This window comes from Priapulus caudatus, unplaced genomic scaffold, assembly GCF_000485595.1.
Source record: "Priapulus caudatus unplaced genomic scaffold, Priapulus_caudatus-5.0.1 Scaffold90, whole genome shotgun sequence".
NCBI classification, from domain to species: Eukaryota; Metazoa; Priapulida; class Priapulimorpha; order Priapulimorphida; family Priapulidae; genus Priapulus; species Priapulus caudatus.
Window position 1 is genome coordinate 61,540 of NW_014577151.1, and position 16,420 is coordinate 77,959.

Below are 16,420 nucleotides of genomic sequence, written 5' to 3' on the forward strand. Positions count from 1 at the left end.
ACGATAGGCGACTGAATTCTAAAAGACAGGCTTACGCAACACGGACACGTCCTCGCAAGTGATAATTCGACGGGGGCGGGCGGTGAAAAATCGCTATAAACGGATCCAGTGTGAACCGACCTGTGCAGGCCGTAGTGTGTGCGGCGTAGCCGCGGCGGTGTATTCAGCAAGAGAGCATCTGGGGCTGCCCGCTGAAGAAATACCGTGGGACGTTCAGGCCTGAATGCTCTATCGAAGCTAGACGCGACAACACGCTCATGATTATCTGTCGCCGAGGCTATCTGTGACATCGCCTGGTACGATGTCACTTGCTCTACGAACCTACGCCACGAGCCAGAGAGAACGTGTCCTGTCACCGGCGTGGCCACGCACGGTGACTGCTTGACATGTCGGTCTGCATAAGGATGCCTACTATATAACCAAGTGAATGAAGGAGCTAGATGCGTGTGATGCTTTTGGCGTTTCAAGGAGCTGCCCTAATCTAAGGAGCCGATCCTATCACGCTGAACGGCGGTCAGCACCAGAACCCAGAATGACAAATTAGAACACTAAGGTACTGTTCTTAGGCCAGATATGCACCAAATATGGGCAAAGATTATGGGCCAATATGAGCGGGCTTCCTCTTGCTTGTTTATATAGCGTCGCTTGGCTAGTCACGGTCAATGACCGAGCGAGGCGACACATCTCGCACACTCACGGCACATTATTATAGATTTTTTAGTCGTACAGTATTTATATATTTTTTCGATTATTAGTTAATAGTGTTATTGTATTAAGTTTTAATTTTTAATATTTTGTTTTTTTTTTGAAATTCTTCGTCTTCTTGTATAATCGATTCCATCATCATCATTCATCATCATCATCACTCATCATCATCATCATAATCATCAGTTAGTACGGTGCGGAGGGTATTAGTGTAGATGAGTGACGGATGTGTGCTGTCTGTGTCCAAATTGGTTGCTATTAACATCAACAATACCTGAACGATGTGAGCAGGATCCGCGTTAACTTCCACGTGGAGACGGAGGATCTGATGAGCACGGCGTGCAGTGACAGCGTAGAGCATGCCCCGTGTCTCCCGTAGTTGCCTTACCGAGTGCCATGTGAAGTCAGCGCCGATCCTATAAACAACACGATCACGACAGCGGTCCCGAAGGAATTGAGAAACTCTAGCCTTGATACCGTGTATACGACCATCTATAAGCAACACACGACTGCCATGCGGGGTTGATAGGAATATACAAGCTCTACCTTAGACAAGACCATGCCACTACTCTTAGAAGCCACTCTTTCACCTGAGCACTCTACCTATTTATACCATTAAACGCGCCTTTACACTCTCTACCGTTTACCCTTATAGCCTTATGTACATCTATCTCTACACCGTACCCTTTACCTTTACCTTCACCATTTACCTATTACCGTAGGCTTTTTAGGAACTTCTACTCTTTAGGAAACTACTGTCGTCCACACAGGTGTGTGGCTCGGCGGCGCAGTTTAACGCACGCCCCTGAGAGTTTCGAGCCACACGACGGAAGTACAGTCCACGCCCCTCCCGCCTGGTACAAAAAAAGAGAGTACACTGTAAAGTAGCAGTCGGTTCTGAAGAAGTATGTTTGCATAGGTTTCTAAGGATAGAGTAAACAACGTTACTTCTTCAGAACTGCGCCACAGTTGCCGTAAGGTTCGTTATAGTGTTGTTATAGATGGCGTATAGGTTTAAGGCCAGAGTTTCCTAATTCCTTCGGACCGCTGTCGTGTTGTTGTTTATAGATCGCGCTGATGCACCATGGACTGGTAGGTAGGAGACAACGCGATCTTAACGCTGCCTGAAGCGTTATCAGATCCTCCGCGTCTCCACGTGGAGTAACGCGCGATCCTGCCGTCACTATCGTCAGGTCATTGCTTGACTGCAATGGAACAGACGACACTAGCTTCATACACTATACGCACGCTATAATGATGATGATGATGATGTGATATGGATGGATGGATGATGATGTGATGATGAATGTATATAAAGAGATCGAAGATTTAACAAAAAAAAATAAAAATTAAATAATACAATAACATATTATCAACTAATGAAAATAAATAATAAATTATAATAAAAATATAAAAATGTGCGTGAGTGCGCGATGTGTCGCTCGTCTGGTCAGCGGACAGCAATGAGCTATATATACAAAAAGAGGAAGCCGCATATCTGGCCAAATCTTTTGCACAAATTTGGTCATATCTGCTAGAACAGATTTAGTGTTCTATTGTCTGTTGGGTTCTTGGTCTTGCACGTCGCACGTTTCCAGCTGATTTATTGTGTCCTTTAGGATGGCGTCCTGGAAGCGGGAAAAGCACATCAGCCAATCCGCTTTCCTCTCCTGTTTATGATGTAAGCTGCTGGCGCGACAGCAGTCACCGTGGGTCACGTGACAGGATCAGGCTGCGTCTGTGCTCGTGTCGTATGGTTTCGTAGATACAGTGACATCGTACCAAGGGTGATGTCTCAATCGTCGTCGCCGACAGATAATCATGATGTTTGTCCGTCGTATTGATAAGCTCTCAGCTGATCATCACGTTATTACGGGCAGACAGAGTTACTGATCAAACGCGCACGCGCACACACCACGCGCATAGACCGACGCGCTACACACGCCATCAACACGCGCGCCGTGCAACGCACACGCGCATAGACACGCGCACACACGCCGCGCACGCCCACACGCAGCATAGACACTGCGCCCACACACACGCGCACACTACGCGGCACACAACACGCGATAGACACGCGCACACCCCGCGCGGTCGATCGAGCACGCGCGCAACACGCGCATAGACACGACGCACACACGCGCGGCACGCAGCACGCATAGACAGGCAAATATAGACACGCGCGTACACGCACCAACACGCGCGAGTGCACGCACGCGCACACACGCATCAACACACGCACGCGCAGAGGCCCTCTCAACGTGCGCGCATGCCACACTCACACATAGACACTCGCATGCACCAGCACACGCGCGCGCCACGGGGACAAAACCAGGAGCGCACGCGCACGCACAAGCAGACATTGGCACGCGCAAGCATCAACACATGCGCGCACACGCACCCGCACATATAGACACGCGCACACACCACCACACGCGCGTACACGCACCAATACACACGCACCCGCACATATAGACACGCGCACACACCCACCACACGCGCGTACACGCACCAATACATACGCACCGCGCACAATAGGACACGCGCACACACCACCACATTCGCGGCGTACACGCACCAATACACACGCACCCGCACATATAGACACGCGCACACACCAACCACACTGGCTGCGTAACACGCACCAATACACACGCACCCGCACATATAGACACGCGCACACACCACCACACGCGCGTACACGCACCAATACACACGCATACGCACATAGACACGCGCACACACCAACATACGCACGCACGCATAAATACAGGCGCACGCACAAACACGCGCGCGCATGTACCAACACACGCGCGTACACGCACACCCACAAATAGGCACGCGCAAACACAAGCACACGCGCGCACGACGCCCACACGGCACGCACACACACACACACACACACACACACACACACACACACACACACACACACATACACGCTTGTACCAACACGGGCGCGCACACGCACCTTCTTACAAACACGCGCGCGCGCACCAACTCACGCACGCACCAACACACGCACGCGCACACAACATGCAGTCCACTAATCACGTTCTCACTGCTTTATTGGAAAGAATTTTTCTCGTTTCCTTTAATCTTTTGACGTGGATAAATCTTAACGAATCATGCCCCGAAAAATTAACTTTACATATGTAAAAAAACAGAAACTATAGTTACGCCAAAATCAGCGGTAACGTAAGACGTATCAATCTAAAAGACCAAGATACCAACCCTTTGTTCGGTGTCACCAAATGGCGCTAATGCAGAGTGCTAGCTGCAGCTAATGCTATCGCGATGAGCGAGATAATGCCTTCAGTGCGTGTGTGTGTGCGCGCGTCCGTGCGTGTGCGCGCGCTCTCTAAATTAAAGCGCAAATTCAAAAAATGCAGTTTTATTTATTTGATAAACTGCACCAGAGCATATAAATGTTGATTTATATGCTCTGACTGCACCATGTGGGCTGGAGATATAGCGCCATCTATTGGCAGATCTAAATTTGATTAGTGTTATGTAAGACGTCGACATTTCATGATTAGATACATCGAGATTTATTTTTCATGTCTAGCTACTGCACCCTGCGAATGTGTGCTACGCATCTTAAAATTAGCGAAATTCAGTAAAGTAACCCCCTCAATCCCCCTGTTATGGGGCAGCAGGTTTTCTCTCACGCGTTTGGTGTTCGATCACATATAGACCTTCTAGCTTGAAAGTGCGTTGTATTTTCATTTTGCAATATAACAGCTCGTGCCATGATAAGTACAGTCTTCGTCTTACATTGTGGGATTTTCTTGGAGAGACCCATGCACCCATCCTATGTAATGCTTTCATGGTTTGTACTCAGCCGCCGAATGAAGCAAAGATGACTGAATTCGAATCGTGAAGTTGCTCGATATAAATATACCAAAACAACATTTTATACAAAATACATTTATTTTTTACCATTTTACCACATGCCTATGATATACATATGCACCATGTATTCATATTTGTTAGAAAAAGGAAACAGATCTTTTAGTAAAAACAGGAAATAATATTTTGAAATCACAATTACGATGTAGTCAATTAATGCACTGATTAAGAATGGAATGTAACAAAAGTGATTACAGGACAAAACAGTCATAGTGGATTATTTTACTTTCTTTGCTTTCTTTGTTACCTTCTTTCCTGCTTGGACACCATTCTGGAAAAGGTAACCGATAACGCAATTACAGCAAGGGATGTGGGAGAGATAAATATTCAAAACCAACGCTGCAATAAAGTAGCAAAAACATGCCAAAAACAAATTGATATAACACAACATAAAAGTACATCACAATATTATATGGAACGTGACTATTGAAGCTAACGGTACTTTTAAGGCCCTATCAACAATTATTATCAATATCAAAGTGCAGTATCAAAACAATTATACTGACTACCAATTACTATATAATATCAATAGGAGAACGCATTGTCATACCACTACTCATAACGTGCAAGTACTTTTTTTATTACCTTTGCCTCTTTCTCTTTCTTCGCTCCAACTGTTTCAACCTGTTATAGCATAATGATTGTTAGCGTTTCATAACACGTGAATACATTTTCAGTAAAATAGTTGCCATACATTATGTTATATTATATTATATTATATGGAAAATGGAAAATACTCAGTTTTGTAAATTTATGCATATTTATCTGTGCAATCACTTTTCGGAAAAGTAAAATAGAATAGAAATATATACCTATATAAATATATAGATATAGTTATATACCTTAGTAGCAGCCTTTGGTCTTCCTTTTCCTTTTCTGGGTGTAGAAATAAAGAGGGATAATTAGCATATTACTAAACACTAGAACACATCATGACATTCCACAAGAATAATTCAATATTCATGTATCAATATTCATGTATTCAATATTCATGTATCAATATTCATGTATCAATATTCATGTATCAATATTCATGTATTCAATATTCATGTATCAATCTTCAGTAACAGTTCAGTATAACATCTATGCAATAATGTATGAAACTCACTTCACGATGGGTTTCACTTCCTCTTCCTCTGACTCTTCCTCCTCTTCCTCATCCTCAGCTGTGGCCTGTATATAAATCCGTCCATAAACTAATGAGCAATTGTATACGTATATCCTTCACTCTCAACAATATGAAGATAAACAACATATTAAAGACTTACCCGATGGTACTGCTTGTATGCAATCTGTATCTCATTAATAACATTAATAATCCTACATGATACTATGAGTGGTTACTGTTATTCGATTAACAGCGATAAGTGATTAGGCAAAATTAGGTAGTCCAACCTGTATTACAGATGTCTGCTATGCTACCAAGACAATTTGAAGAATTTTCTTGGTATGTAAAAACATAATTAATCGATTATAATGCAAGCAAGCACTGTACCGACTCATCTTCATCACCATCCTCCATCTCTTCATCCTCATCCTCATCATCATCATCTTCCTCCCCATTCTCTTCATCCTTTAAAAAAAAGCAAAATAAAAACGAGTCTGTACCACGTGCACACTGTTAATGTTATATTAGGCCACTCATGCCATATTATATGACCAAAAATAATCTGAAATGAACACTATCGAGGCTTACCTCGTTTTCGACCGTCACCTGATTATCTCCTCCTTCCAGTTTGACAACCTTACAAGCAACAAACACAATACATCAAACATCAGACAAGTAGAAACAAACTACAATAAACCTGTCCAGTGGAAAGTTCCGGCGAACAATCAGTTGTTCTCGTGATTTCAGTTTTAGGTTACCCGGTGTAGTGATGATTTTTGGGCAACAATCTTAACGTTGTAATCAATTGTCCTCATCATTGCATTAAACCAACTAACTTGAGATAATATTCAGTACTTGCCATATCACTATTAGTTACTACTACGGGCTGCAAGAGTTGATTGCAGAGAGCAAATTGCTATCAAATGGTGTAAGCTGCATCGTGTGGTAAATCGTGTGTGCGATGGTTTATGGTCGGTCTTCTGATATATGGCAATGCTAGCGGTTACGTAACCAGATAACCTATGCACGATCGTCGTCGTGGCTACGCGGCATACCTTCCTCTTGCTCCCCGGTGGCGTCTTGGCAGCTTTTCGCTTCTTGCTCAGCTTGTATTTACTGGGCGACTCCGCTTCCTCTTCCATAACAAACTCGTCCATCATTGAATCGTCCATGCGGTCCTCGTACGGAACCTCTGAAGTTGGCGCGGAAACACGAAAATAGCTGTCATCGATGTTCACGGCAAGAAAAACTTTGCGCGGCCTACGCACTTGTGTCAGTCGCGAGAAGCGCACAAACATTCGTTCTACACTAAGGTGATCACGTTTACCGTCAAAGTTAACAGCCACCACGTACATAAACGTTTTAATCTCCGGTTGTATGAGTATGCGTACCGACTATGTGAGCACCGGAGATGTGAACTGGACCATTTCCTTCAACCAGCTTGAAAGTCGTCGGTGCATGGAATCCCACGTCGATTGTACACTAGTTGAATGGATTTACAGAAACGTGAGTCAGGTAGGTGCATATATGCACGAAGATGTTCACTGGAATATAAACTATGAATTCTATTCTATAAATTTACCAACTCTAAACGGCTATCGCAAGTTGCGTTAGGTGGCTAAAACATGGACAAAACCATCGCCGCGAAGCAATTTGTGGCAATTAAAATCGAGACCGATCAGATTAGCAAATGTTGGGGAACACTTACTTGGTCACACTGCCCAAGCGTCAGGCTGGCAATGATCTGCGTGATCTTCTTGCCATGAAAATCTTTGGTTTCCACGGCGATCACATTGCGCTGAGCCGCGACGGCTCCAACTCCTAGCACAACCTGGTTAAAGATTGCACAGAGGTTAACGAGGCCAGCTAGGATCTTTCCCTTTATTAGCTCCAACTAGGTATCACAGTAAAGCACATTATTGCGGGTCCTGCTGCACCGCGAGTGAGAAAAAGCTTCCCTTTCAACAGGCGAAATTCACACCAAGATTATTATTTTAATGGGAAAATTATATACCATTTGAAAGCTGAATGTATAAACTCTTGATTTATGATATTTTCATTAAAATATACCATTCACTGAATTTCACTCAGAGATATTAGACCCTGAACACTCTGCTAGCTGGGCATTTATTACGTCTTTCGCCAGCCATTGTGAAAAGCCATCGTTGCAAGGGGATAGCTCTAGTCCCAGACGCTTTTACACCGATGTATTAGTCATTTAGAAAACATAACAGTCACACAGAGCAGGTTTTTAGCTTTAATTTCATGTGAAATATGTTGGGGTAGGTAATGAAATATTCCTCTAAAATCACAGTTAAGAATTTTAATCGGTTAATTTTCATCGAAACGTCGGAACTATTTTTCATGATTTTCATATCAAAATGAAGAGAATTTAACGAAGAACCCGATAAGCAATGATCCAATATTCGCCGTGAGATGGCGTAGCAGTGCATAGCGGCTGAATTTAACGTATACGAATGAAGCATCAAACCAGCGCGGTGCGGTTGCAACATGAGCGCAGCGATGAACGGGAACGACTGTGCCGGCAACTCAAGCGAGTCGAGCGTCGTTTTGTTTATGTGTTGCTAGCCGATCTAGACTACAGCAGCGTACAGCACTGTACTCACTGAGGTCTTTGAATTTAAACAATTTATGACGAAAAGACTGAATAGTTGTCTAAACTAGTAAACATGTATTTATTTCAACATTGATGTAATGAGAAATATGGAAATTACATGTAGAGGTCTACTGTGAAATGTTAGAGGGAAACAATGAGATGGTTAGGCCTATGCCTCATTTCAGATCAGAATTAAGCAGTGCCATATTTGTTCCATGTTCTTTATATTTCTATTTAGTTTTTTTACATCCATTGTAGCCGATTCAATATAATAGTATGTAACGTTTTAAGTCTATGGGTAAGTCGAGTGATGAATGGCATGTATTTTTAAAGTACTTGTTTGTTAAAAATGCACTTGCGCAGCAGTTTAGAGCCATGTTTGGATACAGTTTAAAAAATTAGTCTATACATTTGTCATGGTCCATATTCACAGAGTCCTTTAAACTTTATACCTATTGCTTGGTCTCCAAAGATTACTTCTGTGTACCGTACGGTTTTGAATTTATGTGGCTTTGAAAATGCATTGAGAACTTGCGCGCAACTAGTAAAAATGTGCATTGTTACACATGACAAGAGGTGAAGGGTTTTCAAAAAATCATAAAAACAATAAAAATTCTGCACAACCTGAAAAAAATAGCGTTGTATGCCATAGGTAGTTTAAGATAACACCAGTTCAATGTCACTGAAGGGTGCATTTCTGAGATATGACTGTGCAAATATGACTGATTATCACTTATGCGTTAATTTAAACAAAATCGACCCTTTCCCATTATTTTTAAATAAGCATATCTCTAAAAGTATACATTCAAATTTGACAAATAAGGTATCAAAATGTTTCTTTTCGTGAGCTTTATATTAAAATCCACAAAGTTTAGAAATTTCGTGCACTTTAAAAATATCACTGGGATACCTACTCCAACTTGAACATGTATATGTATACCCATGATTCATATATCAGGGTTCTCCAAGAGCACTTATAGCCTGGCGGCCCACCAGGCTATCGTCGAGCCCCGCTATCCTAAAATGCACCCGCCACTCTAAATATTATAGCCGCCATGCTAAATATCATAGCCCCCGGACCCCCCTAGCACGCAAACCGCTCTCGGCGATTTGCAACTAGGACCGTAAAGGCAGCACCCGCCATGCTATAATAAAAAAGCTTGGAGAACCCTGTATATATATATATATATATATGGCTCAACATATAGTTGGTTAAAATGATAAACCTATGTAAACTCAGCCACAATTAATTAAATCACTTAGACACAATCATTATCAATGTTTAAAAGACAACAATACTGAAATACATTAATATTTCAATTGGCAGCATATGAAACCTGCCCGTTCAAGCAGCAACCTATTACAGACAAACCTGCTTTGCGAACAGTGAATGTTTCAAGAAGTCTTCATCATCTTCCTCGTCCTCTTTCGAATCTTTCCCATTCGTCTCCTCGTCCTCTGGTAAATTCTCCTCATCCCAGTGCACCGACTTGTTTGCCTCAGTCAGCTGGCACCCTATAAAAAAAACGTACCATCTTTTTCTCTGGCAGAAAGCAACTGAGCTATCTACCTGGAGTGATTGACAGCAGAGAGGTATTGTTGTATAGAGCTATATAGAGCGTCACGAATCACGATAGCAATTAACCTTTATAATGAAGTGCTGCAAAGTCGATAACTTAATTGCTTTGCCTGCGTGAAAAACACTTGAATGACTTGAGTCTAGCTTGGCCGACTCGGCAGCCGTAATATCAAAAGGGGCGTGGTTATATTTCGCTCAGGTGGAAGGTCAATGCCACAAGTCTGCTCTGACAAGTATGTTCTGACAATTCTTGCTCAGTCTGGGGCATGGTGAGATAGGAAAAGATAGCTTTGCCTCTGTGTTACGGCAGCAGGAGTCCTGCTAAAATTAGAGAGAAGGCCTAAACTACACATATCTATTAGTATTACTACACGGTGACGGTGAACGTGAATAATAAATGTCATGTGTTAATTTTTTCATGGTTGAGATACCTCTAATACTGTATCACTCGTTGGCTCTGCCACGTGTGGTAGCACAGGCACTTGAAGCGTTTCAATAAAATATAATGCTAACTAAATACTAACTAAATTGCTTTCGCGGCGCGACTGTTGCACGCTTACACTAATATATATAGTGTAATATATGTAGTGTGGTGTAAATTACACCACTAATGGCACTATATATATTAGTAATATTATTAGTGTAAGCGTGCAACACTGGCCCGCCAACAGTCGCGCCGCGAAAGCAATGCCAATGGCACCGGCAGCGTATATGGTTGGACGAAGGATTTGGACGGTGAAAGAGAGTATAGAAACATTAAGAATTTGGTAGTAAATAGATTTCGTATTTAGTTAGCATTATATTTTATTGAAACGCTTCAAGTGCCTGAGGCTGTGTGTGGTAGGTGGCCCTGTGCCGTGGTACTGGTAGAGCCAACAAACGAGTACGTGCTGCAGAGATAAGCTGAACGAGGTGTGACTGTGACGCTGTATGCAAGCAGAAATACACAATACTACAACACGACATGAATTAGTTAACAAGTAATTTTTCTAAAATTGTTTTTAATGTCTAAACTTGCCCCAAAAATAGTCCTTTGTCCACGCTGACATGGCTGCGAATTGGAATGTTGAAAAGAAGAACTGGACTCCGTCGCTGCTCCAAACACAAGTGACACTATTCTCAACCACGTGGGTGTTTAAATACGGCGCTTGTGCACGTGGTTAGTAACCCTAAAACCGGAAATATTCTAATTATTGTAAGTCATTGTCTTTCGGTTTTAACTCAGTACGTTGCTTCAAACAACTAATATGCTTAAATTTTTGGCCTTATAAAATACACTTCATGATAACATTTTGTCTTATTTTAAATATGTGGCATAGTCACCCATTCTAAGTGTATCAGTGTATGGCTTCCGGCTTTACAGTTACCCGGTGATATCTCGAAAATTCTCGCGTGAGTCGGCCATCACTATCCTCGCGTGCATTGTTAGTGTTGTACAAGTAATCGGCAGGAAAATGATGGTTTGTATGAATGTTTCAGTCATGTCAAATCTTAAGAAATGGCTAAATCACCTTATCATACTGCTGCCATATTGTTTACACATAATCACCGTATCGGTCGTTAGTGTTACAAGTTATAATACACGTTAACAAGTTGGGCGTTGATCATGGTTTGCGCTCTGGTGCTGCAAATGCATGACTCATTCATTAATTCAAAGTTACATGGCTAGTAGTAGTAGTAGTAGTAATAATACCAGTACAGTAGATAGCTATAGTACCTAGTAGTTGATCTGGTACGTTGAAAGGACAGTAATCTGCGTGTACACGCGTGAAAAAGTATACCAGTTTATATACACATGTGCCATGCTGCGTCACCCCAGTGGCACTGCACGGGCACTGGCTCAATTTGGCAAATAACAAATTATCGATGTTACGGCAATTCGTTGTCGAGCTATGTCTTTTGGAAACAGCTTATCACACCAATTATGGGATAGAGCGGCTTTTCGGCATTTTCTGCATGCTAGACAGATCCATGGATTGATTCGGGCGCACGTGTCTATTTACTACTGTGCTGTTTCCACATTTTTACTGTAGCAACCACAGATCATTCTCCTCAAGGAGGGAACGGACCAGTCACAAGGCAAACCACAGCTCATTTCGAACATCAATGCCTGCCAGATTATCTCTGAAGCAGTGCGCACGACACTGGGACCTCGTGGAATGGACAAATTAATTGTAGCTGATAATGGTGTGTATATAATAAGTTCATGGTTTGAAATTAACGATAGTCCGTTAGTCTGAAACTACCAGATTTACTCACAGATGAGTAGATTGCAGTAACAACTCGGTCAACTGGTCCAGTGGACTACCTGACTGTCAGCGTCAACTTAACTTGGCACTCAGTTTTCGACCAACATGGACGAATAAACCTGTAAATGAAATTATTTTTCTTTACTGCCACTTGCCATAACTTTATTTTAAATAAATTAACCCACCGTGTATCAAATATACTTAAAACTAGCATTTGTTATCATGCATGATGATCAGCGACATGGATGCAGCCATGTTTGGTTCTCGTGCTGTGATGTAGGTGGACTCCACTCGTTTTGGCATTACTCACGGCATACCAAAATTCTGAACTACCAGAATTGCTCACGGACCACCAGATTACAAAATCTAGTAATCCGTGTGACTACTACACAAAGAAGGTTAATTGTGCACCCTCCTCTTAGGTTTATTGTAAGTCAGAACAGAGAGGTGTTTGTCAAGAATAAATATGGTGAACTTTCCTTGGAAGAATACCTATTCACAAATTAATTTGGTATGAGTTTCATTGAGTTTTTATTTTACAAAGGGAAAACCACAATCTCAAATGACGGAGCGACCATTTTGAAAGAACTTGACATTGTGCATCCGGCTGCAAAGACATTGGTTGATATTGCCAAATCACAGGATGCTGAGGTTTGTGATAAACACTCATATATAGCAGTAGTATCCAGCATGCAGTTATAATCCCATGCTTATTGTAGAATTGTGTTCTCGATTTATAACTACATGCAAAAGTGAATGTGTGGTTTTTGTTTTTTGATGCCCGTATCTAAGGAGATTTATTGATTCGCTTCCAGGAAAAAAAAACATTTCTTCGAGCGTGTGCTACATCCGAATTTTAACTGTATTTTGAGGCAAAAATAATAGGAAAATTTTAACGTGTTCATTTTTCTAAATGTCGCTAAAGTGTAGTTGTCTGTGCGACAGGTTGGTGATGGCACAACATCTGTCGTGTTGCTAGCTGCTGAGTTTCTGAAGCAAGCAAAGCCATTCGTGGAGGACAACGTACATCCACAGATCATTGTGAAGAGCTACCGCAAGGCAGCTAACATGGTAAGCAACGCTGTAACAAATAGTCGCCCATTGTCGGTCTGTCTAATTGAAAATCTCATTGCAATATATTGAAATAGTGAATTTCATGTTGTTTAATAATGCCTTGATGATAACGTAACCACTGCAGCAAGAGTTTACAGGTAAAAACATGATTGTAGTGAAAAACCCAAAAGAATAGTCTTTATGTTTTTATATCAACAAGTGTTTTTAGTTCTTGTTGTTTTCTTCAAGAAAATTGCAAACTAATCTAAAAGTTCTCACACAATATTCAATATAATAACATGCCATCGTATCTCTATCAATGTATTACGGTATATCGTGAACACGGGAAATATGAGCCTAAGATTGCAAAAATGTGCCGCTGACATTGTTATGCATTGTCCGACTAATTTCAGGCTGTTTTGAAAATCAAAGAACTTGCTGTACCGGTGAAGAAAGATAACCTCGAGTGAGTATCCGAATCAACTTGCGTCATATCGTGTTACCTATATGCAGAGAATAAAGTAGGTCGGATACAGTAGTTGTAAAATATATCCAAGAGTAGATCTTCGAAAGTGTGACCATGGCAGTATTGGTGACGCATACTTATATGCAGAGAATAAAGTAGATCTGATACCGTAGTTGTGAATATATCAGAGCGTAGATCTCTCAATAGTGTGACACGGTGGGGGGTAGTATCGTCGACAGCTACTTATATGCAGAGAATAAAGTAGATCTGATACAGTAGTTGTAAATATATCCGAGCGTAGATCCTCGTTAGTGCTTCGATTGCGCATTACGCACGCTTGTTTCACATGGAGTTTCTTATAAATGTAGATCTGATACAGTAGTTGTAACTATATCAGAGAGCGTAGATTGTCGACAGTGCGACGGGGGGGCAGGGGGACTGACAGGGTGTTGGGGTGGGGACGTTCGATAGCTCGTCACACTCACGACTGTGACACTTACTTATATGTGGAGAATAAAGTAGATACGATACAGTAGCTGTATATATATATATCCGAGAGTAGATCATTGACGGTGCGACGTGCAGGAGGGCAGGGGATGTAGATCTGATACGGTAGCTGTAAATATATCCAAGCGTAGACCTTCGTAATCGCTTCGATGGCCGCGCGTGTTCGCAGGGAGTTTCGCGCGCTGCTGGAGAAATGCGCGGCGACGTCGCTTTGCTCTAAGCTCATTGCGAGGCAGAAGGGCTACTTCTCGAAGATGGTCGTCGACGCGGTGTTCAACATGGACGAGCTGCTGCCTCTCAACATGATCGGCATCAAGAAGGTGCAGGGTGGCGCCCTCGAGGTACGTCGATAACGGTAGCGACGCGTGCACGCGGATGCTGCATATACTATACGCGTCTTAGTTAAATATCATAATATAACAGTGGTAGTAGTTACTAGTAGTAGCAGCAGCAGCCAGCAGCAGTAGTAGTAGTAGTAGTAGTAGTAGTGGTAGTGTTATTAAATATATTATTATATATAATATTATATTGTATTAATTTTGTAATTTAATATTATAATTAATTACGGTGATGTGCGTATGTATATGCTGTGAGCATGCGATTTGTGCGTCAACCGATTTTCAATCTCGTAGGAAACACGATTAGTCGATGGAGTCGCCTTTAAGAAGACCTTCTCGTACGCCGGATTTGAGATGCAGCCCAAGACGTACAAAGATCCGAAGATCGCTATGCTCAACATTGAACTGGAGCTAAAGTCTGAGCGCGAGAACGCAGAGATCAGACTTGAGAATGTGGAGGTGCGTATGCGTGCGCGCACGGCACACTTGTATGTGTGGTGCGATGTTCGATTCATTTGTGAAGATGAGAAGAGAAAGTTTCTGCAGAATGTTCTGAGTTTTTTTTTCAGTTGCTGAGACTTTAACTTCTGTTCAAAATTGGAGTTCCAACAATGGTTAATTGCAACATACATAAATTCTTCGTAATGTTAAATATAGTAGTATTATGATTTCCCCTTAAGTTGTGACTATATTTTCAGCCCGGATGCTTATTTTGGGGTTTAATGTAAAGTAAATAATGACTGCAACACTGTGCAATGTCTATATTGAGTAGCCGTGTTTGACCTGACTTGTAGTTGCTCCCGGCTGGTTCTACTGATGTGCAATCCTTTTTGTCAATCCAAGCTTGACCGCTTGCTTGCGGTGCACAGAGTTTGACCTGTGGCTTGTGGTGTATAGAGCTTGACCACTTGCGGTGTACAGAGTTTGACCTGTGGCTTGCTGTGTATAGAGCTTGACCTATGGCTTGCGGTGTACAGAGTTTGACCTGTGGCTTGCGGTGTACAGAGTTTGACCTGTGGCTTGCGGTGCACAGCGTTTGACCTGTGGCTTGCGGTGTACAGCGTTTGACCTGCGGCTTGCGTGTTGCAGGAATACCAGGCCGTAGTCGATGTCGAGTGGAACATTCTCTACGAGAAGCTGCAGAAGCTACACGACTGTGGAGCGAAGGTTGTGCTGTCCAAGCTACCCATAGGAGACGTCGCGACTCAGTTCTTCGCTGATCGGTGCGCATCTAAATGGTTTCGCAGGCTTCGCCGTAGAGATACTAATCCCGCGCGTTGCCCCCGCAATGAATCTGGCGGGAGTCTGCTGCTGCCTTTTTTGCAGTAGGGTTTCTGGAGGCGTCACTGAGTTGTGGGAATGTGCAATACATGATGCTGTCTTCGTTTGGGTTGTTACAGGGAGGTGTACTGTGCGGGCCGGGTGGTAGATGAGGGAAGCAGTTAGTAGTACTGATGTTGTTTTTGCTGTTTATTACGGGGACATGTTTTGCGCGGGCCGGGTCATGGACGAGGGAAGCAGTAGTACTGATGTGGTTTTTACGTGTGCTATTACAGGGACATGTTTTGCGCGGGCCGGGTTGTGGACGAGGACATGAAGAGGACGCAGAAGGCCTGCGGCGGATCAATCATCTCCACGGTGCAGAACATCGACGAGTCCGTGCTTGGGACCTGCAGCAGCTTCGAGGAGATACAGATCGGGAAGGAACGGTGGGTCGATTCTACTCGGGAAGGAACGGTGGGTTGATTCTACTCGGGAAGGAACGGAGGGTCGATTCTACTCGGGAAGGAACGGTGGGTCGATTCTACTCGGGAAGGAACGGTGGGTCGATTCTACTCGCGAAGGAACGGTGGGTCGATTCTACTCGCGAAGGAACGGCGGGGGGA

At 42.9% G+C, this 16,420-nt stretch overlaps 2 protein-coding genes across 3 annotated transcripts in view; one reads left to right on the forward strand and one right to left on the reverse strand.

Annotated features, from left to right (window-relative positions):
- Window positions 1–4,615: 4,615 nt before the first annotated feature.
- Window positions 4,616–11,052, reverse strand: LOC106804863 (nucleoplasmin-like protein ANO39). Of its 2 annotated transcripts, none has more exons than XM_014806225.1 (11): window positions 10,940–11,052; window positions 9,715–9,857; window positions 7,434–7,556; window positions 7,117–7,207; window positions 6,781–6,917; window positions 6,314–6,361; window positions 6,113–6,160; window positions 5,726–5,790; window positions 5,460–5,493; window positions 5,203–5,241; window positions 4,616–4,888 (listed from the first exon to the last, which is right to left on the reverse strand). In XM_014806225.1, exons 1-11 carry the CDS (start codon window positions 10,968–10,970, stop codon window positions 4,835–4,837), a joined length of 813 nt encoding a protein of 270 aa, XP_014661711.1. In that variant the 5' UTR covers window positions 10,971–11,052; the 3' UTR covers window positions 4,616–4,834. The 2 variants fall into 2 exon arrangements, with proteins under 2 accessions (XP_014661711.1, XP_014661710.1); XM_014806224.1 differs by having other exon boundaries at window positions 6,113–6,190; window positions 10,940–11,051.
- Window positions 11,053–11,314: 262 nt separating this feature from the next.
- The window catches only part of LOC106804868 (T-complex protein 1 subunit eta-like), a 10,563-nt gene continuing 5,457 nt past the window's right edge, over window positions 11,315–16,420 (forward strand). The window contains exons 1-9 of the mRNA XM_014806238.1: window positions 11,315–11,381; window positions 11,955–12,108; window positions 12,715–12,821; window positions 13,116–13,241; window positions 13,637–13,689; window positions 14,366–14,537; window positions 14,829–14,993; window positions 15,624–15,757; window positions 16,091–16,243. Of these exons, the coding sequence (XP_014661724.1) occupies window positions 11,376–11,381; window positions 11,955–12,108; window positions 12,715–12,821; window positions 13,116–13,241; window positions 13,637–13,689; window positions 14,366–14,537; window positions 14,829–14,993; window positions 15,624–15,757; window positions 16,091–16,243 (1,070 nt within the window). The 5' untranslated portion in view covers window positions 11,315–11,375. The remainder of the gene's footprint in view (window positions 11,382–11,954; window positions 12,109–12,714; window positions 12,822–13,115; window positions 13,242–13,636; window positions 13,690–14,365; window positions 14,538–14,828; window positions 14,994–15,623; window positions 15,758–16,090; window positions 16,244–16,420) is intronic.